This window comes from Arvicanthis niloticus, chromosome 2, assembly GCF_011762505.2.
Source record: "Arvicanthis niloticus isolate mArvNil1 chromosome 2, mArvNil1.pat.X, whole genome shotgun sequence".
NCBI classification, from domain to species: domain Eukaryota; kingdom Metazoa; phylum Chordata; class Mammalia; order Rodentia; family Muridae; genus Arvicanthis; species Arvicanthis niloticus.
In genome coordinates this window covers 91,568,989-91,595,987 of record NC_047659.1, presented here as the reverse complement: position 1 = coordinate 91,595,987, position 26,999 = coordinate 91,568,989, and the positions used below count along the sequence as shown (strand labels likewise).

At 39.3% G+C, this 26,999-nt stretch overlaps 1 protein-coding gene across 7 annotated transcripts in view; it reads left to right on the top strand.

Moving 5' to 3' along the window:
• The window catches only part of Tmem87a (transmembrane protein 87A), a 43,832-nt gene extending 17,589 nt beyond the window's left edge, over positions 1–26,243 (top strand). For 2 of the 7 annotated variants that reach the window (XM_076929568.1, XM_034494070.2), the window contains 13 exons: positions 3,911–3,972; positions 4,963–5,146; positions 6,498–6,597; positions 9,212–9,305; positions 10,723–10,791; positions 12,922–13,030; positions 14,051–14,109; positions 14,584–14,687; positions 18,773–18,846; positions 19,391–19,452; positions 22,290–22,345; positions 22,825–22,855; positions 25,034–26,243. In XM_076929568.1, the coding sequence (XP_076785683.1) occupies positions 3,911–3,972; positions 4,963–5,146; positions 6,498–6,597; positions 9,212–9,305; positions 10,723–10,791; positions 12,922–13,030; positions 14,051–14,109; positions 14,584–14,687; positions 18,773–18,846; positions 19,391–19,452; positions 22,290–22,345; positions 22,825–22,855; positions 25,034–25,075 (1,046 nt within the window). In that variant the 3' untranslated portion in view covers positions 25,076–26,243. Of the gene's footprint in view, positions 1–3,910; positions 3,973–4,962; positions 5,147–6,497; positions 6,598–9,211; positions 9,306–10,144; positions 10,221–10,722; positions 10,796–12,921; positions 13,031–14,050; positions 14,110–14,583; positions 14,688–18,772; positions 18,847–19,390; positions 19,453–22,289; positions 22,346–22,824; positions 22,856–25,033 lie in introns of all 7 variants that reach the window. The other 5 variants (XM_076929567.1, XM_076929562.1, XM_076929566.1 and 2 more) reach the window with 4 other exon arrangements.
• Positions 26,244–26,999: the final 756 nt, after the last annotated feature.

Sequence of the window (26,999 nt, the reverse complement as noted above, 5' to 3'; positions counted from 1 at the left end):
TATTGGTACCTTTCATCACTAATGATGAAACTAGGTACAATGTTTACTATATATTTCTTGCCTTTGCGCCCCCCCCCAAAAAAATATAACACATTTGGATAAAGAGGCCCTTGTACTAAAGAGCTTTCTTGTACTACTGCTGCAGTCTGATGTCTAGACTGTCTATCAGCCTGGTAGATTTTCTCTAATTAGAAGTGTTTTATTCTCATCTTTCTCTTTTCCTCACATCAGAGGTGTATGTGTTTTGAGAAAGTCTTGATTGCTTTCAAGATTTCAAATTTATTGACAAGTTTGTTTTCAACAAACTTTCTAACAAGTATCTATTTCTTTTTACAGTGTTTAATGTTGCTAGGCATAGTGGGTCTACGTAACCCCAGCAATCAGGGTGGAGGCGGGAGGATCAAGGAGTTCAGGACCCTCATTGGCTACATAGTGAGTTTGGGGCCAGCTTGGGATCTTTGAGACCCTGTTATGGAACCCCAGAAATGATGGGTTTAGGTGATGCCTCAGTCAGTAAAGTACTTGTTGCACTAGCAGACGGTTTTGATTTTGGATTCTTAGCTCCCAGTTGAAAAGCAGGCCACAGTGGTAAACCTCTGTAATCCCAACACAGGAGAGACAGAGCTTGCTGGCCAACCAGAGTAGCTGGTGAGTGTCAAATCTGTCTCAAAAAATAAGATGGAGAGCAACCGAGGAAGCTGCCTGACGTCAGCTTCTGACCTCCACACAAGTGCATGCTTTACATAATGTGTGTATATCATACACACAGAAAATCAAGAATTACAGAATTTATAACATTTTTCATGTTGCTATTGTCTTCTTCAGTTTGTTAAATCTCAGTGGAATTTTATTTTGTTTTTATTCTGGTGGACTAGCTTTTGGCTTTGTTAATTTCCCCAACCATTTTACATATTTCATTGAGCTTTCTTTGTTTTTGTTTTTTTTGTTCTTTTTATTTTTTTGAGACAGGGTTTCTCTTTGTAGTCCTGGAACTCACTCTGTAGACCAGGCTGGCCTCGAACTCATATAGATCTGCCTGCCTCTGCCTCCTGAATGCTGGGACTAAAGGCTTGTGCCACCATACCTGGCTCATTGACCTTTCTTATTTGACTTACTTTTAGATTTTTATGATCCTTTTGTTGAGTCCTTAACTCTCAATTTGAAATGGTTTTTATTTTTTTGCCCTGTAGTGGTATGGGGGTATAGCAGATCTAGGTGGACCAGGTAGTGACCTGGTATAATTTCTGTAATTCAGAATGTATGGCTCTCAACCTTCCTGATACTGTGACCCTTTAATACAGCTCCTCATGTTGTGGTGACCTCAACCATAAAACTATTTTCATTACTGCTTCATAACTATAATTTTGCTACTGTTATGAATTGTAATGTAAATATCTGTATGCAGGAAGAGTTGTTTGACCCCAAAAGGGAGTGTGACTCATAGGTTGAGAACTCTAGGTTCACACTTTTCCTTTTTTTCTTTCTTTCTTTCTTTCTTTCTTTCTCTTTTTTTTTTTTTTTGGTTTTTTGAGACAGGGTTTCTCTGTGTAGCCCTGGCTGTCCTGGAACTCACTCTGTAGACCAGGCTGGCCTCGAACTCAGAAATCCACCTGCCTCTGCCTCCGAAGTGCTGGGATTAAAGGCGTGTGCCACCACCGCCCGGCTTGGTTCACACTTTTCTCTCACAGGCAACAAACAGGCAGAGGAGAGCAGTTGCTGGTATTTATTTTCAGGTAACTCATAAAGCCTGGGGAGAAAGGCCCACTTTATGCATCAAACCTGACTCTGGTCCTTTTCTCCTGTTCTCCTCTTACTAGTTTTAGTGCTCACAAAGGAACTACATGTAAACTGTTATATCTTCTTTTCATGACCAGAGTCCAACATGACTGTGGCTTCAACCTTCTGCACTCTTCTGTCTCCATTCCTTTTTAATTCTTGGAAATGTTTGTCTTGTTTTCACATTTAATGGTTTTTTTCCCCTTTTCTTCTTTTTTCTCCTTTTTTTTTTTTTTTTTTTTTTTTTAAAACACATCTGTTTTTTGAAATGGAAGAGACACATTAAGGCACCTGGAAGTCTAGAATTATCTCTGAAAGTTCTCTTCTTTCATTTTTTTTCCAGTGCTAGGATTGGGCCTAAGGCCTTACATATGCCATGCAAGTGTTGTAGCCAGCCCAGATGTCTTGTTTTGTTTTTGAAATAGGATCTAGCTGTATAGTCTAGGTTAGCCTCAAACTTGCAACAAATCCTCCTGCCTCAGCCTCCCAAATGCAGAGAGTATAATTCTGTGCCACTACTCCTTTCATCTTCTCATTAAAACCTTTGGAGCCTGGCATCCAAGGCTAGGATTACAGTCATGCACCAAAATCAGAGCTTGACGTAGCAATTATTTCTAGAATTTATTCAGCTCTTTTAGTGACAGGTTTTAAACCATCAATCTCTCTTTTTGGTTTTTCAAGACAAGGTTTCTCTGTAGTGCTGTCTTTAGCTTGCACTTCTTTTCTGTAGTGCTTTAGCTTGTTCTGTAGACCAGGCTGGCCTTGGACTCAGAGATCCACGTACCTCTGCCTCCCAAATGCTGGAATTAAAGATGTGCTCCACCACCACCTGGCAACCATCAATGTTTTATTGTAATGTAAAAGATTGGCTTAGACAGGCTTCAAGCTTTGTATGTAGCTGAGATATCTCAGAGTTCTGGATCTTCTTGACAGTTGCCCAGACTATAGTTGCAAACCACCATGACTGACTCAAAACAGTTAATCTTATAATCAGTAGAGTTGCTTCAATGAGGCAGATTTCTCCGACTCATCTTGTAGATAACACATTTTTTTGGTTCCTCAGATGGCATTTATTTAGTCAGGTTTTTGCAAAATGTTTGGTACCAGGTTTTGGGAAAGATCAGTTCTGTTTTATAAATGGAGCTGTGCTTTGTCTGGACTTGTGTGCATTCTTCTTGAGTTTGTTTTAGTTTTCATTCTTGAGTGAGGATACTGCTTATATAATTAGGAATCTGCCAGATTGTTTTTACATCTTATTTTACTAGGAAGGGTATATTACTTATATAGATCATTATGAAATTTAAGTTTTTAAAAATTCTCATTTGAAAATGACATCCATCTTGCAAGATCATAAAAAATATAAGTAGAAAAATATTAAGGAATAGTAACAATGGGCAGAAGACAGAATATTAGGAATACACTTTAAGAAGTAGTATACCGAAGCCAGCGGTGGCGCAGCGGCTAAGGTAGCCGCCTGCAGGGGGCGAGCCCGTGCCCTTTGCTCTCTCTCTCCTGGTTCGAATCCCGCTTTCCCTGTGTGACTCTGCCTGAGTTTCGTGGGAGGGAAAAAAAAAAAAAAAAGAAGTAGTATACGGCCGGGCGGTGTTAATCCCAGCACTTGGGAGGCAGAGACAGGCGGATTTCTGAGTTCAAGGCCAGCCTGGTCTACAGAGTGAGTTCAAGGCCAGCCAGGGCTATACAGAGAAACCCTGTCTCGAAAAAACCAAAAAAAAAAAAAAAAAGAAAAAAAGAGGTAGTCTATCAAGAGTGTTCGAATTTAAAGGAGGTAAAGTAGCTCTCAATGGGAGCTCAGGGATGGCTTTATGAAGCAATGCCAGTCAGTCAGCTAGTCTTTAAAGAATGTGAGTGTGGAACTGAGGAGGTCAGTCTGTAAGTGTTGACAAGGAGGACCTGAGTCTTCAAAAAAGAAACCAACCAAATACAAACACTGGACTGTGAATGAACTGTAAGAATAATTCATCATTTTCAAAAGTTACTACATCTAATGCATTTTTCACCATGATTGAAGTCCTTAAAAGTGAATGATGAAACTTATACTAACTTCATAAAATAAACACTAATCAGGGGTTTGATTTCTTATCTATCAAATTAATTGAGATCTGTGTTTTGCCAGTGACTGTTGAAGTAAAGGGTCCCTATGAATACCTCACACTTGAAGACTACCCACTGATGATTGTAAGTCAACATGTCTTTTTAGCCTTGGCAATAAATTAATTTAGCATGAAATTGTCTGTTTTGTATCAGTATCACATTCAAGGATTATTCCAGTGCTAAAATGTTACTTGAGGTTTTGGTGTTAACTTTTTAAATTAGATTTTCTTACTTTACATTATGGCTGTGAGTTTTGCCTGTTGTGTAGCATGAGAGAATATAGTGCCTGCAGAGATTAAACAAAGGTATTAGATCTTCTGGAACTGCAGTTAAGGCTGGTTGTGAGCCCCTATTGGAAACTCAATCCAGGTCCTCTGCAAGAGCAACAATTGTTCCTAACAGCTGAGCCTTCTCCTCAGCCCTTAACTTCTCATTAGACAGTGACCTTGAGAGAGTTGGTGTAGCCCTTTTTCTGTGAGAGGAAAATGTCATTGACTGTTGTGGCCTGGAGAGAATCTCAGTGGCTACCGCACAGTTCCCATTTGGGCTCTAGAACAGTGTATACCTGGCTCTGAGCCCACTCAGAGTGACTAAAGCATGCATCTTCTTTTTTATTTGGGCACGCAGAGCTCATAAGCCTGTGCTGAGGACCCTTGGTCTGTTTGCAGACTTGTGTTCATGATTCTTCTCTCTTCCCTTCCCTTTAATGGTTTCCCTCTTTAGTTGTGTTCCTTGAGTTGTGACTCTACATCCCAGCTTGTCAGGCCTATGTTGCCTTCACTGTTGTCTTCATTTTATCACTGGATTGTGATCTAAAAAGGTCCAGTCAGTGCAAGGAACAGACACTTGAGGACAGGTCTTTCTGTAGTCTGCCTTTAGGCTACATCATTCTGGAGCTAGACTAGATTATTCTTATTTATTAGTATTGCATGCTAGAGATACAATTATTTTTCAAAGACAAGGTAAAGATTCTTTGTAGTTTTTTTAAATATTTATTGTATGTTGATTTTAAATCTGAATACTTTGTTCTTGGCCCTAATTCTGCTTTTTATTTCATTCCCAATTGGATAACAGTTTTTCATGGTGATGTGTATTGTGTACGTACTATTTGGTGTTCTCTGGCTGGCATGGTCTGCCTGCTACTGGAGAGATCTCCTGAGAATTCAATTTTGGATTGGTGCTGTCATCTTTCTTGGAATGTTTGAGAAAGCTGTGTTTTATGCAGAATTTCAGAATATCCGATACAAAGGAGAATCTGGTATGTTTTAAAAGGTGCCATTTTAAAAATTATACCTGTTTATTTTGTGTACATGTGTGGGTCTCTGTGCATGGCATGCCTGTGGAGGTCAGAGAACAACTTGGGATCAGAACTCTCCTTTCACCATGTGTGTCCTGGGGATTGAACTCAGGTTATCAGGTTTGACATTAGGGACCTTTACCTACTGAACCATCTTACCAGACCCAAATTTCCCTCCTCCTTTAAGGTTTATATTTTCAAATGATCCATATGTGGGTGGGTGGTTGGTATTTTACATGCACATAAATGCAGGTGCCTGTGGGGGCCAGAGGGATCAGGTCCCCATGGAACCAGAGCAGCAGTTTTGGGTCACCCAGTTGTAGGTGTTGGGGACCAAACTCAAGTCCTTTGCAAGAGCACTACAAACTCAACTGATGAAGCATACATCTATCCAGCCCCAAATTTGCCATTTTCTGTTGCTGGATGAGATGTATACCAACTTCTCTCAATTTAGTGTTGATTACATACGATTGCTTTTCAGTTACTTTTAAAATAACCAAAGCAGAGTCATTGTCATTGTGACTTTTCCTTTAAATCTTGCATTTCAGGAGTACAAAAATTGTATATGATGCAAAAAAAAAAAAAAATGTTGAAAGTGGCCCTTTAGGGAGTGATTATCATATCATATTTCTTAAAACTCAGTTGTGGTTGATAGCCAAGGCACTACTAAGAAAGAAAGAAAACATGACCAATTTAATTGTAAGATGCCATTGATTTCCAGACATATAGAATTTTGCACTTGTGTATTTGGGGGTGCATCTAAGACCTGGTAAAATACAGTAATATCAAGAAAATGGGAAGGTTCTTATGGTTTAGTAAGGTTGACTGGTAATTACAAAAATATTTGGTATAGTAGTTTATTGAAATAGTTTTAATTTTCTCTCAGACTATTATTAATTATTGTTGCAAGATATGCTAATAAGGTCTTCCCTGGGTCTTTGGAGAGACTTGAAAATAGCAAATTGAAGTTGAAAGCTATGTACATGCACTAGGATGTATGTGTGTGCTTTTCCATGTATAGCCATATTTCAGTTTGGGGAAAAAAAAGGTAAGGAAATTCCCCTGATACTAAAAACTTTCTGTGTAGGGTAAGATAGTCCGCTAAGGTTTTAGGGAAGTTGGGTGAGTTGATGAATTGAGCACACCTAGACTTTTGTGCACACGACTGAGTCCATACGCGATATTAGCCATATGCTTATAGAAATTGTACAAGAGATACTCACTCTTCAGTAGGTGTGATATACAATTCCAGTACTTGGATTATGCATTTGGTTGAAACTGGAGTATAGTATGGTTTCTCTTTCTTTCATAGTCCAGGATGCCTTGGTCCTTGCAGAGCTGCTCTCAGCAGTAAAACGCTCACTGGCTCGAACCCTGGTCATCATAGTCAGTCTGGGATATGGCATAGTCAAGTGAGTATCTGCTTCCGAATGAAATGCTGATTAGATTGAAACATGCTGATTAGACAGTGCTGGTTCTGAAAGGGTTAATGAAAGAAGTGGTGCGATAGGAAAAACTGTCTGAGGTTTTGTAGCAGTTTAAATGTTAGAAATGCTTGCTACTTTTTATCTTCCTAAGAACTCAGTGCATCTGCAGAAAAACTGCAGTGGAGCAAATAATGTTGAAAACCAAACTTTTATGGTGAACTCAGTGGCCATGTGAAATGTTTTTGCAAATTACATTTATAAAAATATTTATTTTATGTTTGTGTGTGTGTGTGTGTGTGTGTGTCTGTCTGTCTGTCTGTCTTTGTGTGAGGGTGTCTGGAACTGGAGTTTTATATGCTTGTGAGGAAAATGCTTGGAATCAAGCTCAGGGTTCTACAAGATATCAAGTGTTGTAAACGGTTGAGCATCTCTCCTCCATCCCACAGACAAGACTGGTTTATGGAAAGAATATTCTTACTGTAATAGTTTAAATTTTTTTAATTTTTTTAATTAAAATTATTGACCATGTCTCAAAAAAGCAAAAAAGTTGTGTAGCCCATTGCTCCTTGCATAGTACTCATCAAATTCTTTCTAAACCAAAAAGTACCTAGCACCCCATATACCAGGCACTCAGTGTTGTCAGCCCTTGATGTACAACAAATGGAAGATTTTGGATTTACAGTTGTGGAGGAAGAGAACACAGACAAAATTGAAGTAAATGAGTTAAATATCTAACATACAGTGGAAGGTACTATAGTTCTCAGGAGAGGGCATGAGGAATGCCAGGCAGGAGTTGAAACTTGGAGCTGTGAATAGGGTGGCCTGGGAAACCTTCACTTAGTGACATCCAAGCAAATATCTGAGAAAAGCAAGGGGACTGTTAGTCCACCCAGAGAGAGATTCTGAGGTGTGATTGGATCCTGTGTATGCTTTGAAGGTGGAGATTCATGATGGTCACCTGTGGGATATGAAAGAGAAGAGGAACTGGGGATGAGGCCAACTTCTGGTCTGCTCACAGAGCAGGAAAGAATTGCCATTTCCTTAAGTCCAGGAAGATCAAGGAATTGGCTTGGCACAATGGCAAGATTAGGAGATTGGCTAGATAACCAGAGGAGTGAGGACAGGGCCAAAGTAGAAGTTTGGTGGTCATCAAGATGTAGGTGTTACTTAAATCATGACACTGCGCATGGTTACCAAGGAAGGGAATCTGGAGAAAGGGTCAAAGACTTGGGGTTTGGGTATATTCTGTTATTTAAATGTCAGTGACATGAAGTAGAGTAACACAGGAAATTGAGTAATGGTTGAAGGCAAGAGGCAAACTGAAGACTGTGTTCCAAGGAGTTCTTGATTGACTCAGATGATCAGATAGATTGGGTAAGAGGATTGAAATTAACATGATTTAGTTAATGAAGAGTGTTAACGACCATAGCAAGAGCAATTTGGAAGAAGTGGTAGGGACAGAAGCTATCTCTTGAATTAGAGACTAGGAGAGGGATAGTCCAAAGACACTTAAGTAGAATAAGAGTTTAATGGGTAAAATTTTATTTAAATATTTAAATGCCTTCTACACGTGATAGAAATTTCAAGATTTCTTAGATAATTCTCTACCATTATGGACCTTTTCCTAGCTAGAACTAGTCATATAGAATTACCTGACTTGGGCAAATGTAATGAACCACCTAGTAATTTTGTTAAAATACAGATTCTAGAGGAGTAGGATTTTAAATATTAAGGATGCAAGGCTTTTCCACCTTGGAATAGAGTGTCTCAAAGACTTATACTAGTGGGTTTTGAACTTGAGGTTATTCAGTGGACTATAACACACCATTTGATTGCATGAAGGTATTGTTAACATTTTGAGATTTGGTTTGAAGCAGGCTTGCTATATGGCTCAGACTGACCTTCAAGTCATGCTCAGATTATAGGTCTATACCTCCATGCCTGGTTCTGTGATTGTGTGTGTATATTGTACTTACAAGAGTTTGTATGTAGGGTAATCTGTGGGGCTTGGTTTTCTCCTTCATTCATGTGGATTCTGGGGATTGCATTCAGATTATCAGCCTTGGCAGCAAGTTCATTTATCTGCTGAACCATCGCACTAGCTTCATGGGCTTTTTGTTTGTTTTTAAAGTTCTTGTCTTTTAAAAAACATACACAAAAAAATTACCTTAGTTTTTTTTTTGTTTTTTTTTTTCCTAGATAGTGTGAAAGGATGGAAAAAATGCTATGTGCATGGGGTGGAACTAGCCATAGACTGGGTGACAGGCTTTTTTATCAGGGGTTTGTACTGTTGAATGTTTCAATTTTATGTATGTGTGTATGTGAGTGTGCATGTGTATGTATGTGTGTGAGTGTGTGCATATATGTTATGTATGTGTGTGTGAGTGTGGGTACATGTTACAGTAACAAGGATCTTGAGTTTTAGTATTTCTTGCCATTGTTTATAACCAGACAGTCAAAAGTGGTTTTTTCCTCCGGGAGTATGTTACTCATGAGTTAGTTGTTACACTGTACTAGTTGCCTCTAGTGCCATTACTTAGTATGTTACTGGTCCTGCTGCTTCTGTAATGAGTCGGTTGTCTCTTTGCTTCCTTTTTAGGCCTCGCCTTGGAGTCACTCTTCACAAGGTTGTGGTGGCAGGAGCACTTTATCTTTTATTTTCTGGCATGGAAGGAGTCCTCAGAGTTACAGGGGTCAGTATTGCTTAGCACGAATCACTTATTTTATTTTTTCTTAGTCTGAGTTTTTGTGGTCAGTGTCATGTTTCTATCTTAAGTCAGTAAGTGGGTGTTAATAGGCTGCTCTTGTCTCCCATGGACTCCGACTTTCAATAGACATATTCAGGTTGAGCTTCCTTTTCTTGAGTGAAGTGTTAAGGGACCAGGAGTGTTTCACACGTCAGAGTTTTTGTGTGCATAGACCCTTCTGGTTGACCATCCTTTAATCTAAAAATTGAACATCTTAAAATTTAAAATCTGAAAACTTTTTTGAGTGTTGTGGGCTTGGTGTAACTCAGAGTTTCTAATCTCATCTCTGAGAGCTGGATACATTTAGGATCTGAGCTGTAATGAATATCTTCTTTCCTCCTACCCCCAGATGGGTCATTATTTGGTTCTTTCCCCCATTTACTAGCTCATCTAATCAAAAGCAACATTTTTACCCAGAACTTAAAGTTTAAAAACTTAAATGCAATTAAGTTTCACACAATCCATTGCCAAGGAAGAAATGGGCTTTCTGGGCCATTTCACTTATTTCATTTGTTTAAAAAAAAAAAAGAAAAAAAAAAAAAACAGTCAGCTTGTCATAACCCATTAGGTTCAAGTGCTAAGTTCTGTACACTTGGGTTTGCCCTTAGTAAAAACGGAGTGCATTTAGTTTCGAGGCAGCTCCCCTTCTATACAGTACTTCATAATTGTAGTTTGTTTTTCAAACCAAACTGTCCATGCCCTGTCCTCTGAGTACAGTCTCTTTAGATTTTGAGCACCTTTAACCCTCTGTCAATTTCACTTTCTCTCCTCTACCATTACTATAGTATTTTTCTTACTCATTGGCTCTGATAGTAAGCCTGGCCCTCTCTGCAATTGATGCCTGTATTATTTTATGGATATCCTTTAATGATTCTCTGGTGATTGGGTTGTTAGAATTATATACAAAACATCTTAGATACAAACTTATAGAAACTAAGATTGTTGTTTGTGGAAAAGTCATTACTTATATTTTAGAGTAAACTATTAATTAGTAACATTTCATTACGTTAACTCTGAGAATCAATAATTCTTAGTATGTTAATGATGCAATAATTATTTAAAATGTGAGAGGTACCTTTTTAAGATTTTAGTCTAAAAATAATCGTAGGAAATCATCACATAGGAACTCTATGGTAGTATTCTATAGCAGTTTTGATGAGTTGAGAATAATTGACAGTTTGTGTGAATCGTTTATGGCTGCGTGCTGTCTGCAGGTGTATAAGCAGGGAGGAATGTTTGCTAAGTGCTAGCCCTTGTGCTTTTCTTGGGTTCATATGCAGACCCATTCCTGCTGACTGTAAATGCAGAACCATGTGCTGGTCTCTTCTCCTGCTCTGTTCATCCTCTTTTTCTTTGTCTGCAGGCCCAGACTGATCTTGCTTCCTTGGCCTTTATACCCTTGGCTTTCCTAGACACTGCCCTGTGCTGGTGGATATCCTTCTCATTGGCTTGTTTGGGGGCCATTCATTTTCTCCCCTTGGAGATGGGCTTCCATTAATCTGTCCGTTGATTTCTCTTTGGTCTGGGAAATGGTTTATTTTATATGTGAATGGCCTGAGGGCTCAGGTAAGCAGTTCTGTTTTGTATTTTCATTCTTAAAATCACAGAATTTGAATGCTGAGCACAAGATAAGAACTTCTGCCTTCTCTTTTTAAAATGGACCTTGATTTTGGGTTTGTTCTTTGTATTAGAATCATTGGCTGCTCTGATCCTGCTCTTTCTTTTAGTCTCTACCAATTATGAAATTCTTTGATGCCTGTGAGAAAAATTTGATCCCTAAGATGTGTTTAGGAACTGTTTAAGGGGGTTGATCCTCCCTGTCTCATAACTAGGAAGGCAGGTTTCAGCCCATGAAGGGTGAGTTTGCTCTTTTACCTAGAACCTGCCTATCACTTTTCAGAATGAATGTTAATTCAGTCACAAAGTGACAGTAGATAGACAGGTTTCTATTCCTGTTCCTTTAAACATTTGTGTAGTAGGAGTTGACCTCTTGGGTTCAAGTTTTTGAAATTTATCTTGTATGGGTATTTTAAATTTTGTTTGTCTTTATGTATATGAGCATGTATGTGCAATTGTGTAACATTTTTGTCCTGATAGGTTGTGATGGTTGTAAAAAGCATAATTTGAGTGGGGTGATGGTGGTGTACACCTTTAATCCCAGCACTTATGGGGCAGAGGCAGGCAGATCTCTGAGTTGAGGGCCAGCCTGGTCTACAGAGTGAGGTCCAGGACAGCCAGGAATACACAGAGAAATCCTGTTTCGAAGGAAAAAAATGCATAATATGAACAAAATTATAGTTTTGCAAATTTGAGTAGATTGCCATATAGCAAAAAAGACTGAAAATCAGGTGTCTGGGTCCAGCTCTGTATCTGCCAAGTACTGTGATCCTTGAGTACTGGGAGAGGGAAGGATAAGGTAGAATCAGGGAGAGCTCTGACAGGCACAATGAGCTCCAGCTCCCTTCATTTTTCTTTTCTTTCTTTTTTTTTTTGATTTTTCAAGATCTAAATTTTAATTGTGTGTATATGTATACATTGTGCACATGAGTACATTGCCTGCAGAGGCCAGAAAAGGGATGCTGTACCCCCTTCATTTGTAGTTGGCCAGCCATTGTGAGCTGGCTGATGTGAGTGCTGGAAATCCTGACCCTGTTGTCTGCAAGAGCAGTGTATAGTCTTAACTACTGAGCTTGCTCTGCAGGCCCTGTATATTTTATTTTTAAAATTTTATTTGTGGAGGTGGGGAATGCACGCCACAGTGCACATATGAAGGTCAGAGGATTCCTTCCTAGAAAGTTCTGTCCTTCATCTCATGCGGCTTCTGGGGATGGAGCTCAGCTTGTTGGGCTGGATGACTGGGTGGCAAGCGTCTCTGCACCCGAGCCTTCTCAGCCCCGGTGCCTTCATTTTTCAGTCTGCACCTCTGATTCTTAGGGATGAGAGCAGGTGTCATCTGTGGTAGTCATCACTTCCCTTTTGTCTTCCCATGTGAGCTCCTACTTAGAAATAAAGTTCTTAAAACGAAGCCTCACTGCTTTGGTAGCTGACTGGCCTGGGGTCCTCAGCCAGTTGTTGGGTCCTCTTACTTAGTTCACAGTAGTGTGGGCAGCTGGTGGTGCTCCTTAGGGACTGAGTATAGGACTCTGGAAAGCTGTGGGCACAAGTATGGTTGTGATTAGCTACAGTGGATTAGCTGAGCCAGAGGAGGACAGGAATACCCACTTAAACCGAAATGGTGCTAACCTGCCGTGCATGTTACTCACTTTATCATTTCCATGGTTGTTTTCATCTTTTACAGTTTTTCTAGTAAGCCTATATTTTCCTTGTTTCCATGTATTTTTCCTCTTATTTCTTCATTCTCATCCTCATTCTGTAATTTTTTTTCTGTCTTATTGAAATGATTATTTTCTCATTAGTTAGGGTGTAGAATTAGTGAGAATAAGTGAAAATAAGAGATGTAAGTCTCTGAGATCTGTAACTTTACAAGTATGATCCTAGATCCTCAACCCAAGGATTAATTTACTTACCTTTTTGAATGTTTAATTCCTTGACTTGCAAACACATATTCATTAGCTTGACTCAAACCATGAAGCTATTAAAACTTCGGAGGAACATTGTAAAGCTCTCTTTGTACCGACATTTCACCAATACGCTTATCTTGGCAGTGGCAGGTAAGTTTGGAATGTTTTAAATGTTGCATCATCATAATCTTGTGGTTTCCTTTAAAACAGAAATTATCTTTATTTGTATGGTGTTTTGCCTGCATGTGTCTGTGTACCACATCTGTACCTGATGCAGAGCCAGAAGAGGGTATCAGATCCCCTGTAACTGGAGTTATGGACAGTTGTAAGCCTCCATGTGGGTGCTAGCAACTGAACCTGGGTTCTCTGGAAAAGCAGCCAGTGCTCTTGACTGCTAAGCCAGAACAGAAATTCTTAGCCTGAGAAGGCCATTGGTAGTTAGAGAAAGTTTTGTTTTTCATTCAAGGAAAGCAGTCATAGTTCTGGTACTTTAAAATATTTATGATCTTTAAAAAAAAAAAAGATTAATAGTAGGAGAGATGGCTCTGCCAAATGCTTGCTGTGTAAGTGTAAGGACAAGTTTAGATCCCTGGTCCTCATATGCAAAAGCCAGGTGTGGGATTAGGGAGGTGGCTTAGTAGATACATACTGCCATACAAGCATGAAGACTTCAGTTCAGCTCCCCAGGACCAATGTACAAAGCCAGTCATGGTGATGATCCTAATGCTAGGAAGGTAGAAACAGGAATTCCTGGAGCCCGCTGGTCAGTTAGTCTTCCCAAATGGTGAACTACGAGTCTAGCCAATCAGTGAGCTCCGATTGCAGTGAGAGACACTTCCTCAAAAAATACGTTAGAGAAGGAATAAAATTACTTTGATAATGTTGGTAAAAGCCATATATTCTATTAGCTATTGTTCTAATTCCTAAGGTTACTGAAGTAGCCAGATGATAAAGACAAAATGATTGCAAAACTGTATTTACAGAAAATGTTGACAGTAGTATGTATTATTGGCCTTGCTGATGGTAAGTGTTTAATAAATTTATATTGAAAATAAGTGATAATAGTGTTTTGGGGTTAGAAATATGGAATTGTGTTTATTCGAGATCACTGAATGTAATTTGGGTATAAACTGCCATTCATGTTCTGACCAGGTTTTTTATTTCTGCTAGCATCTATTGTGTTCATCATCTGGACAACCATGAAATTCAGAATAGTGACTTGCCAGTCGGTAAGTTATAAATATGTGCAGTTATGAGTATGAACGTGTTGATTATGTTATAGTCCATGATTCTTAGAGGGTGTAAGAGTTTAGTGCTAGGGTTCTACTCCTAAGTAGTCTATGCTGTCATATGTGTGATACACTGGTTTATTTATTGGTCCTAGGGATCCAACCCAGGCCCCTTTGCATTCTAAGCAGGAGCTTTGCCACTAAGCCATACCCCCAGCTCCTATTGGTATGTTTTATATGGCCATGCTTATCATAGAAGAGAGTTTGTGGATGGTAGCCACAGCCTGTCATACTGAAAGCTTGCTTTAATTTCAGAATCTCAGGAAGTGCTGAACACCATGTGTGAGTGATGCTAATCTGAGTAATCTAGACAGAGACTGTAGGCTATAGGATTTCTGTAGAGATAGGTAGTGCTCTTTTTTGGAAATTTTATAATTTATAAAAAAAGTGTTGTGCATTTCCCTCTTACTGCAGGACTGGCGGGAGCTGTGGGTAGATGATGCCATTTGGAGATTGCTGTTTTCCATGATCCTCTTTGTCATCATGATTCTCTGGCGACCATCAGCAAATAACCAGAGGTACTTGAACTCTTTATTTCTCCTGCTACCAGGATGACCCCTGTCACATAGGGGTGTGGTTTATTAGGGAAGCTGTCAGGATCGTGTTGCATAGTAGAGATGAGTAGACAGACTCCTTCGGCTCTTCCGTTAACTTGCTTTGTAGTTCTTGAAAGGACCAGTAGGCACAAAACATCCCAAGACCCAAGTTCTCAGCACAAAGGAGATTTATTTCTCCCAGAGGGACACAAGGCAGGCAATAAGAGACAAAGGCAGGAGATAAAGGATGAGGGGGAAGGATAAGAGAACAAAGGAGTAGGGATGGGCAAGCATATTTATCCCAGAGGACTTAGTCTATGTAGAGACAGATGTGGCCCATAGGAAGATGGTGGTATATAAAGATAAAAGAGGAAACTCCATGTTAGGATGGGTTTCTTTCGATTGGACAGATTAATTAGGGTAGCCACAAGGGAGCTTTTGATTGCTAGACTTCAGTACTCTAAAGATAGCCAGACCTTGGTAGTCAGCTTCAGGAGGAGGAGGTGGCCAAATAAGGGACTAGAACTTGGATACTAGCAGTAGAATTGTAGTCTAACAGTGTTAGCAAGGAGGAGGGAAGGCCTGCCAGAGCCATGTTTGTTGTGCTCTGGCCTACTAGAGCTCTTCAGTTCTGGCATCCTGTCTCTTTTATGTCTATGAACCTTAGTTTCCTTTTTTATAGTTACTTAGGTCTGTTTCAACTCTTATAACATCTTGGACTATAAATAATTGGTTTAGGTAAATACAAACAAAAATAATTGAGACTCTCTGCAGGCCTTGTCTAGCTTATGGCGATGATAGGGTGAAGTGAAAGTCTGTTACTGACTCTGGGATTCAGGTCATCATGTAATGGTATTTGTTCAGTGCAGGCAAATCCTGGCTAGGAGCTGCTCCATCCTCATCAGCACCCACACCTTTGTTCCCGTTCTTTTTTCCCCTCTCATATTTAGATAATTAAGAGCTTATGTTAAATCACATAACCCAAGAGGGAGAGTAAAAACTTAATAACCAGATAATAAAAACTGGGAAAGAAAACAGGTGAAAATAGCTTTGCTGTGTCTTTAAATTATGCTCTTACTGTGTGTTCACTAGGAAAAAAAGTGAATAGAGAAAAGCTATGAACGAAAATAAAAGGGAGCTGAAACAGTACTGGTAGGGAGGCATGTACAGCTTTGGGAACCCTATTATATCAGTCCTTTAGTTTGTTACGTATTAGCTGTAATTAGGTTTAAATGTTTCCTTTCCTCTGCCTGTAAGGGTTTTTCCATTGCTGTTTTGCTTTCTTTTCCCAACATTGTGTGCATTCCTTATGATTTCACATTAACTGCTTAGTTATATGTGAGGAGAATTAAACCTAAGATAAGGTATAATAATGCCCTGTATATTGATGATGTACTCTAATATCCCCTTGTCCTGTTCTCCCAACCCTGTTGTATGACAAAAGTTTTCCTTGAAAAACACGTCTACTCACCCCTGATAGGAAGCAACAGACCAAAGTGTGGATGCTACCAAATCACTTCGGTGAACCAGTGAGTTTTATTGAGTCACCTACAAGAATATGAATGAGGAGTTACTTACAGGAGCAGAAATGATTCGAAGACAGCTGCATCACCAAAGCCACCCCAGCATGGGCAGCAGCTCACAAAGCTGGGGACCTGTGCACACCGCACAGCTTGTAGGCAGCCTAACAGATTGAAGAGTGTCCTTTCCATGTGGCTCAATTGCTCTAACCGTTTTTCAGGCAGCCTGACTGGTTTTTCTTTTTCCAGACAGCTGGTCTGATCTCAATATTTGTACCCTAGTCTTCTTTTGTAGCTTGGCTGAATCTTTTTTGCAACTCATCTTTCAACCTCTGAGAGGGACTCTCAGGTTTTGTTGCTTACTTTGGCAGGAAGGGTTTTAGTGAATCTGATTGGTTTCAGGAACTTGTAGAAGCTATTTTGCATTGTTTGCCTTCCTATTTAAGGATCTTCCCTGCAGGATAGAACGTTTCATTCTTCCAGGAAACTGTTAAACAACATCCCCACTCCACCTCCTTCACTTCACAGTTTTCTAAATCATATGTATTTTATTCATTTATTAGTTAATATCTGCTCTATCATTCTATACCCCAAACAAATACCCCAATATGATCCTTCAATAGCAAAGAACTATTCTACTTCTAGCCAGAGAAAGTCAAGCTTCAGAGTCTGGAAAAAGAGCCCAGACAAGACTGTGGCCAGTCTCCTGCTCATTGCAAAATTACTGCTAATTGCAAACCTGCCATCTTTCACAGGTTTAGTTAGTAATTTACTAGATAGACAAACAAAGGTCACTGCAGATATTAGGCTCTTGTTTGCAGTTTATTTCAGAAAAAGAATAAAAGCTATCATAAGCCAAGAAAAGAGAGTCAGAGTGCTGAGTCTGTAGGGAACCACACCAAAGCTTCTAGTTGTGTCTGCAGTGTTCCTGTCAGTGTTGCTTTCTTTTGGTCAAATGCATGACTGCAGAGTCTTACCAGCCTGAAAAACCTGAACCCAGAGTTTCTTTTGGGGCTCAATTACTTACAGCTGTGTGGCTGACCTTACCCTTAACATCCTTCGTGGTGGTCAGGCTAATACCTTTAGTTTACATTTCCTGGATAGATCAGAACTAACATGGATATTAGTTCTCATATGACATGGCCTACAGCCCCCTTTTACAGACCACACTGTTAGAGCCCAAGGGAAACAAAGATATTCCTACCAAGCAAGGACCTTCTGGCTGGGTAGTGGTAGCACACACCTTTAAAACCAGTACTCTTGTGCCAGGGACATGCAGATCTCTGAGTTTGAGGCCAGACTGGTCTACAGAGTGAGTTCCACTTATAGCCAGGGTTACACAGAGAAACCCTGTCTTGAAAAAAAACAAAACAAAAATAAGGACTTTCTGAAGGTGTGGAGATCCCCTCACAGTTGCAAGGGCAGGAATCAGACCTTTCTTTGAGTAAGATTATCATATGACTTCATGTGAGATTCTTCAATATAGAGATACTTTAACACGTACATGACAGACACAGAAGTACCATGAATATACCTATCATATAATGGAGCCAGTTTGTGATAGACATATCTTTAGATAAAAAACTAATCAGTCTTCTAAAACCATTGCAGTTGCAAGTCCATGAAAGTAAAGACACCTGTTACCACTATGCCTGATGGCCTGAGTTCAGTTCCCATGATTCATGAGACTTGACTCCTGCAATTTGTCCTTTAACCTTTATGCACATAGTACACTTTACCTTCACACACGCACACACATACAGGAATGAAAGAATGAATGAGTGAAAAATATATAACATTTTCATAGTTTTTTATCCTGTAACTCATTTAACCCTTTAACTTATGAGACTTGATAATTAAAAGATAATTGTGTATAACTAGTATAAAAATAAGGTGGTTACTAGTAAATCCATTTCTTCCTTCCGCAGCCTTTTGGCATAACTGTTACACCTTAAGGATTCTTTAACTCACCCTCTAGTCACAGTTGTTATCAAAACCTGTGTTATAATTAGATTTTGTAGTATCTTGTATTAAACTATGGTTATGCTAGATTTAAGGTAGTTGCTATTCTTTTTGGGTGGTGGTACTAAGGGTGAACCTGGGGCGTTACGTAGTCTTCCTTGGCAATAATCTCTGCCTTACTTTTCATTCTTACATTGTTATGAGGTCTCTGCCAAGTCTCATTGCCATGTCCCTTGGGAGTACTGAGGAGAAGGCATCCACAGGGTGCTCAGTTAGGCCCTAGCCATGTGCTGGATTATAGCTCTATGCTGCTCACCCTGCTTGACTATACTTTTCAGAAAATACTGCTGAGTATTTTGACTATTGTCCTCTTGTCTCCATTTGTACTTGGGGAAATTAAGTAACTTGTTTAAAGTGACAGGTAGTTTATGGCTCATACTGTCCTGCTAATCAGTTGTTGATACAGGCACATAAGAACTTTGTGAAGGGAAAGAAACATTGTAGTTGCAGTTTCAATATATTCTCTGTGATATTCTGAGAGAGGCTGTTCCCTTGTGGACTCCCTTCTGTTCTCTGTTTTGTCAGGTTCGCCTTCTCACCATTGTCAGAGGAAGATGAAGAGGATGAGCAGAAGGAACCGATGCTGAAGGAAAGCTTTGGTGAGCTTTGCAGAAAACTCACTGTTCTGATTTGTGCTCTCAGTATTTTTTTTCAAAGAAAATAATTTTAAAAGGAAAATAAACCGTGAGTTCTTCTGTTTGCTAAAGTTAGGATGAAGAGAAAATAACAAGGTTTTAAGGTGAACCATGATAAACTGAGTGATACTTCTACATTAAATGTCCACGTTTTTTGTAGAAGTGAGACACTAATTTAGCTTTTAACTTTTTATGTGAGTACACTGTCGTTGTCTTCAGACACACTAGAAGAGGGCATCAAATTCCATTACAGATGGTTGTGAGACACCATGTGGTTGCTGGGAATTGAACTCAGGACCTCTGGAAGAACAGTCAGTGCTCTTAACCACTGAGCCATCTCTCCAGCCCTAGCTTTGAATTTTTTATTACAAAGGTTAGGGTAGGGAAACATCTGATGCATATTCAGTCAGTAAGCTTAAGTCTTTGAATATGTTTTTGCTTTTGTTGCTGCTAAGAGGAGAGCTCACTAATCTATGGGGGATTTGTTGTTTTTTCTTTGCTTTTGCAGAAGGAATGAAAATGAGAAGTACCAAGCAAGAACCAAATGGGAATAGTAAAGCAAACAAAACAGTAAGTGGGGTGCTTTCTTCCTCTGTGATCTTGGCCTGGTCTGTGGCCCACGGTGGAACCCAAGATGGCATTGAATAGGCCTTAATGATGATATCAGTACATACTACATTTCTGTTTTTCTGCATATGGCTTTGAGTAGAGTAGGATATGTGCTATGCCTGTGTGCAGGGCAGACAGCTTTCAAGAGTTGGTCCTCTCTTGCCACCATGTGAGTTCTAGGAATTGAATCCAGGTCTTCAGGCTTGGCAGCAGCCGTCTTACAAGCCTACATTACTTTTATAACACCCATACTTACCCAAAGCAGTTATTGTAATCACTAGCAAAATTCCAATGACATTTTTCACAATCTTCTTTTCAAAAAGCAACTGCATTATTTGTAAGAAACCACAAGAGTAAAAGCAAAACACCTAAGTAGTTGAAGTGTTCTTGAGAAAAAGAACAAAGCTGAAGATATCACACTAATTTGGCTTCAAAATATAGCACAGTGGGACTGAGGCTCTGCTTTGTGGGTAAAGCATTTCTGTAAGCATAAGGGCCTGAGTACAGATACCCAGGCCCAGTATCAAATGCTCCAGGTACCATATGTGGCCCAGGTTTGGGAGATAGGAGCATCTTTCCTGTTTGCTGGCCAGTCCCTCTAGCTAATCAGTGCACTCCAGATTCAGTGAGAAAGCTTGTCTCAGAAAATAAGGTGGGTGTAAGATGGCTCAGTGACTGACTCCCTCAGGTTGTTTCACCCAACTATAAATGAATAAGTACATTTTTTTTTTTAAGGTGAAGAATGATTGAGAAAGACAAATATTGATATCTGGTCTGAGTGTACATATATTCATACATACCTGCACCTACATGAAAACATAGATACTTACATGTACAAAAATTTCCCCCAGAGAGTGACAGCTATTGTTCACAGTAGAGTATGTTCAACATGTATAACTCACGGGACAACTAAAACCAACCTGTAGAGCCATTGTGAACCAATGGAACAGAGTAGAGAGCCCAAAGGGTAAAGTTAGACACTTCTGGTCACCTGAATTTTGACAGAGGTACTAAGGACACATAATAGGAAAAGGAAAGTTTTTTGTTTTCCAGTCAGTAGTGTTGAAGACATTGGAATTCTATTCAAATGAATCAGAGGCTGTGGGAATGTAGTTCAGGTGTAGAGCACTACCCTCATATGAAGGAGGTCCTAGGTTCAATCCCCGGGACCAGAAATAGGGTGAATTGTAGGGGGTTGCTGATTAAGGTCTTATTAATGTAAGGCTTGAAACTGTAATCTCGAAGAAAATCAGAGAGACACTGCATCATACTGGTCTGCATAAAGAGTTTTTAAAATTTGTATCAAGCAGTCCAGGCCTCAAAATCAAAAATAAGAGTTATCATAGAGTTGCCTCAAACCTGTATGGCAGAGCAAACAGTCAACAGGAGTAGACAACCACAGAATGAGAGAAAACATGGCTAGTATGTATAAGGAACTCAAAATACGTCAGTAGCAGAAAAACATGCTGATTAAAAAGGGGCAAAGGCCTTAAATAGAAATCGTCACAGGAAGACATTACAAATGTATGTTTTTAAAATGCTCACCACAGATAATCAAGAAATGCAAAATAAAGCCACAATGAGCTATCCCTTCTGTGCTCTGTTGAATATGGGTTAGTGCGGAGAGTTCCTGAAAAATCAAAGTAAAGGTACTTACTCCATAACCTCATAATCCTGCTATTGGGCGTGCAGTCATTAGTCTGTGTGCTGAAAGGATGCCTGCATTTTCAGGCTAATTGTTGCACCCTCAATAACAAAGATACTTCAGTTAAGTTTCACTCAATGACCTGGGTATGCTTGTGCCTTTAATCCTAGCACACAGGAGTCAGACGCAGGCAAATCTCTGAGTTAAAGGCCAGTCAGCCAGAGAAACCCTGTCTTTAAAAAGTTTGATTCAATGGATGACTTAATGAAGTGTGTATATGTACAGTCAAATACTGTTTATTCTTAAAATAGAAGGAAATCCTGACATTTCCAGGAACTGGTGAACTAGAAGACAGTTTGTTAAATAAGCCAAGCTCGGAGAAACAATTGCTCCATAATCTCTTATTTGTGAACTGTAACAATGTTGAAGTCACAGGAAAAGAAGACTGAGTGGTAGTTAGGATGGGGGCTTGTAGGCATAATGTTCCTGGGCACTGTGTAAAGATCATCCTGGTGTTATTCAAACATTGAGGTCTGTGCCCCTGTATCTGGTTGCAGTCCTTACTCTGAGAATCTCCTGTCTCAGTGTTGTATAAACATTGCTCTCCAATTATTCCCTGATTGATCAATAAAGAGCTGAGCAGCCAGTGACTGATCAGGGGAGAGAAATGGCTAGACTTCCTCCCAGCTAGGGGAGAGGGAGGGAGGGAAGGGAGATGGTACAGGAGACATCATGATAAAACACCTGGAGCAGAGAAAGCTATAGAATGCAAATAATCTCGGGAATTATGGCTGGAATATAGCCAGATTTGCTTAGGGGACTCAAATAGATTAATACTGGTCAGTTGTTATGCTTGAAGCTGTTGAATAAATAAAACAGTCCAGTTTCCATTATTTGGGAACTAGCTGGGTTAAGAGAACATTGTAACACTTGTAAATTAACACTAATGAGATACTAGGAAGGTTTTAATCAAAGGTATTTGAAGAAAAAAGTTGAATAGAATTTTCTGTCAGCCTCATTTGTTATGGATGTGTGCTATGTAGGATAACAAAAGGCTTTAAAAAGAAGAAAGGTCTTATGAATTCAGATCTATTCTTGAGACATATTACTTATTGGTATGTTTTAGTAATAGCTGGTATTTTTATGTTCCCAGCAGGAAGATGATTTGAAGTGGGTAGAAGAGAATGTTCCTTCTTCCGTGACTGATGTGTAAGTTTTTGAATTATTACCTTAAGAATCCTATTTCAGTGTTAGTATTACTTTATTATTGTTTTCAGTGCTTAAACTGAGGCAAAGTCTAGTGAGAATATGAAGTTTCAAGGAATGGTTAAAAATATTAGGAGCAACATAAAAATAAAAATAATTAGGACTACTCATTTGAATGATATTTCTGTTTATAAAGATTTAGCTCTAGGTCAGTCTAAAATCTGTAGGCTAGATCTTTTTAAATTTCTGAATTCCATCCTAGAGCTTTAATGTTAATGAGACATTAACCCTGCCATTCTGTACGGTATGTTTTATTCTTTCTTTATAACTTGAATAATTCGGCTTATTTTTTATTTACTTGTATCTTAAAAGAGATACAAATCTTAGCTAAGTTTTTAAAAAAGTTTTAATTTTCACTAGTTATCTATTGTCCTTCATGAAGAGTTTGTGGCCTTATTTAATAATGTCATGTTTCTCTGCAGAGCACTTCCGGCCTTGCTGGACTCAGATGAGGTTAGTGATCAAGTCATGGACTTTATCTCGGTTGATCTGGTAACTGAATAGCCACTCATGAATTCTCCATTGACAAAGAATCTTAACTGTCTACTGACTGGACTGGTTTGGCTGAAAAAGACAGAAATGGGCATACAAAGATTCCTTTCTGTATACCTGTGTGTATATAGTCCCCTTTCCAGAGTTACCTGGTCAGACTTATGAATGTTTTCATTTAAAAGTTGAGTAACAATCCAGGTGTGGTGATGCACACCTTTAATCCAGAGGCAGGCAGATCTCTGAGTTTGAGGCCAGCTGGTCTACAGAGTGAGTCTAAGACAGCCAGAGCTATACAGAGAAACCTTGTCTTAGAAAAAAAACAAAAAACCAAAGTTGGGTAACAGACACTGAACTCTGTACTTTGTAGTTGTTTTGTCTTTAAGAAATTCAACTCTATCCTACTCCAATCTTGGCTAAGTTAGGAATAGTATTGAGAAGGGAATATACTAGATCAGAACAAAGTTATTTCAAGTTATTGTTTACTAAATTCAGCATTTCTATGCTTCTGTTCTATAAAATATTATAATTAGTATTACTAATATTTATGCTGATTTTAAATCTGTTTTTCCCCTTTAAATTTTATTTTATGTGTGTGGATGTTTTGTCTGCATGTGTGTCTGCACCACTTGCATGTCTGGTGCCCTCAGAGTCCAGAAGAAGACATTGGATTCCCTAGAATTGGGGCTACAGGTGGTTGTTACTCAGCATGTGGGTGCTGAGAATTGAAGCAAATCTTCCAAAAGAGCTGCTAGTTCTCTTCCTGCTGAACCTTCTCTCCAGCTGAAGTTTTTAGTCTTACCGTGGCTCCATGTAGTCCATTGAGAAGCATTCACATGGTGTCTTATTGTGGCCTAGGCTTATGGAACTAACTCTATATACATCTTTTGAATGTTAGAATGTTCTGATCATTGTAACAAAGTGTTTTAGGAACATTTCGCCAGATTACAACTCATTATGTTGAACTGGCTACCAAAACAATGTGTTGATTTCTCACTGGCCTGCTGTATGGCACTATAAAAATGTCAAGTCCTTTGGCTGTTCTATTCATTGAAACAGTGAAAACTCTACTTTTCCAATCTGAATTGCTCCACCCAACACTTTGGTTTCTGTGTTCAATTCTTAAGATTCCTGGGTCTCTCTTGAGGTCTTCCTCTGCTTTCTTTCTGTTTTGGCCTCAGCTCTCTAGCTGTACTATGTTTCCTAGGACACCATGTATGGCATGCATGGTTATTAGTGCTTTTGGCCATTGATTTCACCCATCCTTCAACATTTGCCTTTATGGAAAAAACTACAAGTAAACATAATGGCTACCATGGCCCCTTTATGTGGTGAGAAACACAAAATTTAGCATTCTTACGATTTTTGTTTTTCTTTATCAAGACAGGGTTTCTCTGTGTAGCCTTGGGTGTCCTGAAACTCACTTTATAGATTAGGCTGGCCTCAAAGTTAGAGATCTACCTGTCTCTGCCTGCAAGTGCTTGGATTAAAGGTGCGCACTGCTATGCCCCGCAACCTTGCCATTTTATTTTTTAGTGTACAATTCTTTGTGTGTGTGTGTGTGTGTGTGTGTGTGTGTGTGTAGAGGCCAGTGGGTCTGTTTCTGTTTTGTTGTCTTCCTCTGTGTGTGTCTACCTTATTTTTTGAAGTAAGGTCTTTCATTTAATCTGCAGCTTGATATTTCAGACTGGCTGGGCAGTGTGCCCCTGAGTTGGTTACTATTGCACCTTTTTGTTTTTGTATTAGTCTGTGTGTATAAGCGTTTTCCTACATATATGTAAGTACATCATATGGGTGTCTGGTACCTGAGGCCAGAAGGTACACAGACAGACTCATATACCAGAGTTTAGTTAAAGTAAGATTTCCACAGATCTACTGTACAACACTGTGCTTGCTTTTAACATGTTGTATTGCACACTAAAATAAACTATAAGCATGTTGAATTTCCTCCTGAGTTATAGTTGAGTCATTTAACCTCAGTTGGGGCCTGTAATGTTTCAGAATTATCATAGATATACTGCTCTAAACAATTAGCATAGAAAGGTATTTGTGAAAAAATTTGTTTGAGCCATTTATATAGAAATTATTTGGAATTTAGACCATTTTAAGTCATGTACTTAGAATAAATCTTTTTCTCCTTAGGAACGAATGATCACACACTTTGAAAGGTCGAAGATGGAGTAAGCAATGGGAAACGGCCGTAGAAGGTGGCTTGTATCAGGGAAGAGACAGCTTACATGTCAGTCTTCTGCACTGCTCCATGGATTAAAGGAGGCAATGACATCTTGCCCTGTTCCTTGATCTTTGTGCATGGGAGCTGGGGAGAGGTGTCAGCCAAAAAGACCGGCTTACTGAAAACACATTCATGGGATGAGAAAAATCTACAAGCTTCTTTACATTGACACCCTTTCCCTCCCAAACCCTGTCATGGCTGTCTTTGCAAGCTACATGTTGACCCTGAACTTTCTGTTCCATTGTTTAATCTGTCGGACTAGGAAGTTAAAGTTTATGAAAGGACTGTGTCATTTACACCATAGTTTGTCATCTCTAGGAGCAACTGCCTGTGATTTTATTTATTTAGGAAGTTGTATTGGTAATGGGAGAAATTATCATTCATTTTTTTAGTTTCCCGGGAAGTCAAGATTACATCTTGCAAAAGTGGTTTGAGGGAAATGGGCCCTTTTAAGTTAAGGAACCATAGATCTATCAGTGACCAAAAGGGGTGGGGGGGTGGGCGGAGAGAAAGTTACATGTGATTCAAAATCAAGTGCAATTTTGTTTACAAATGGTGTATATTAAAGATTTTTCTATTTCAGATGTGCTTTAAAGAGAAATATTAGCTTAACTCTTCTGACATCTGATATTATGACACATCTCATTGCTGGCAATGTGGTGCACACTCCAGAACTTTTAACTACCATTTAGTCAGCCTCCAAGGGTGGCATTGCAGTCACAGGAGATGCTTGATTTGCCTTCATGCCACTCTTTGGGATTACATGAGATGCCAGGACGTGCTCTGTTTAAGTGCTGTGGTTATTCATCCTGCAGGAGGGGTTATCGTGCTTCAGAAGGGGGGCCTGTAGAGAGGGAACAGGTCCTGTTGCTTTACCAGCAGTTATTCTTGCATGAAGTGGTATGGAGGCCCTAGACTGCCGCTCTTTTTTTTTTTTAAAGATTGTTGGTTCTAGTATCTGGTGTTGGCTTAGAGACTGCTTATAACATCACCAGGTGATGGGATTCACTTGAAGCACTGTATTTTGTTTTTAATGGTTTTATCCAGTTTTGCCTTCCCTAAATTTTTGTTCTACATAAAAAGTTCATGCCACTTTTTAATATAAAAATTTTAACAAAACTAGTGTCTTTCTCATTTATTTCAAATTTTCTCTGCACACCCTTCTTTCAGACCCTAGTGGAGACTTACTACAGATTATCTTATTTTCTGTTGAAACATTTAAGCACAATTTAAAATAACAAACACTATTTGTTCTGGTTTGCTTTCATTGCTGTAAACACCATGACCAAAAGCAACTTGGGAAAGAAAGGATTTATTTCAGGTCCTGTCACAATCCATAGTTGAGAAAAGCCAAGGCAGGAACTGAAGCAGAGGCCACAGAGAAACACTTGCCTTTTTTTAAAACACATCCCAGAACAACCTGCCCAGGAGTGCCAGTAGGCTGGGACCTCTCACATCAATTATTAATCAAGAAAATGCCCCCACAAACTTGCCTACAGGCTAATCAGATAGAGACATTTCACTGAATTTCCCTCTTCCCAAGTAACCCTGGCTTGTGTCAGGTTGACAAAAGCTAACCAGAACACCATAGGAAAATGTTAATAGCATTTAGGGAACATTACAGCTTTTTGCTATCTAGGCAGTACCCTTAAAGAATGATTATAGAAAATGAGGTATATTCTGAAACTAATTCATTATCAATGGCTGGTTGCACATGGGCTGTTGCAGGTAAAGCTTAGCAGATGGAACAGTTGTTACAGTGCAGCCGGGTGGTGGGTCATGTGTTTTTAGAGTGCTTGGATGCCGACTGGAGACTTAGGAAAAAGAAATCTGCATTAAAAGCAGAAACCTAACTATAACCTTGGGTCTGATGCT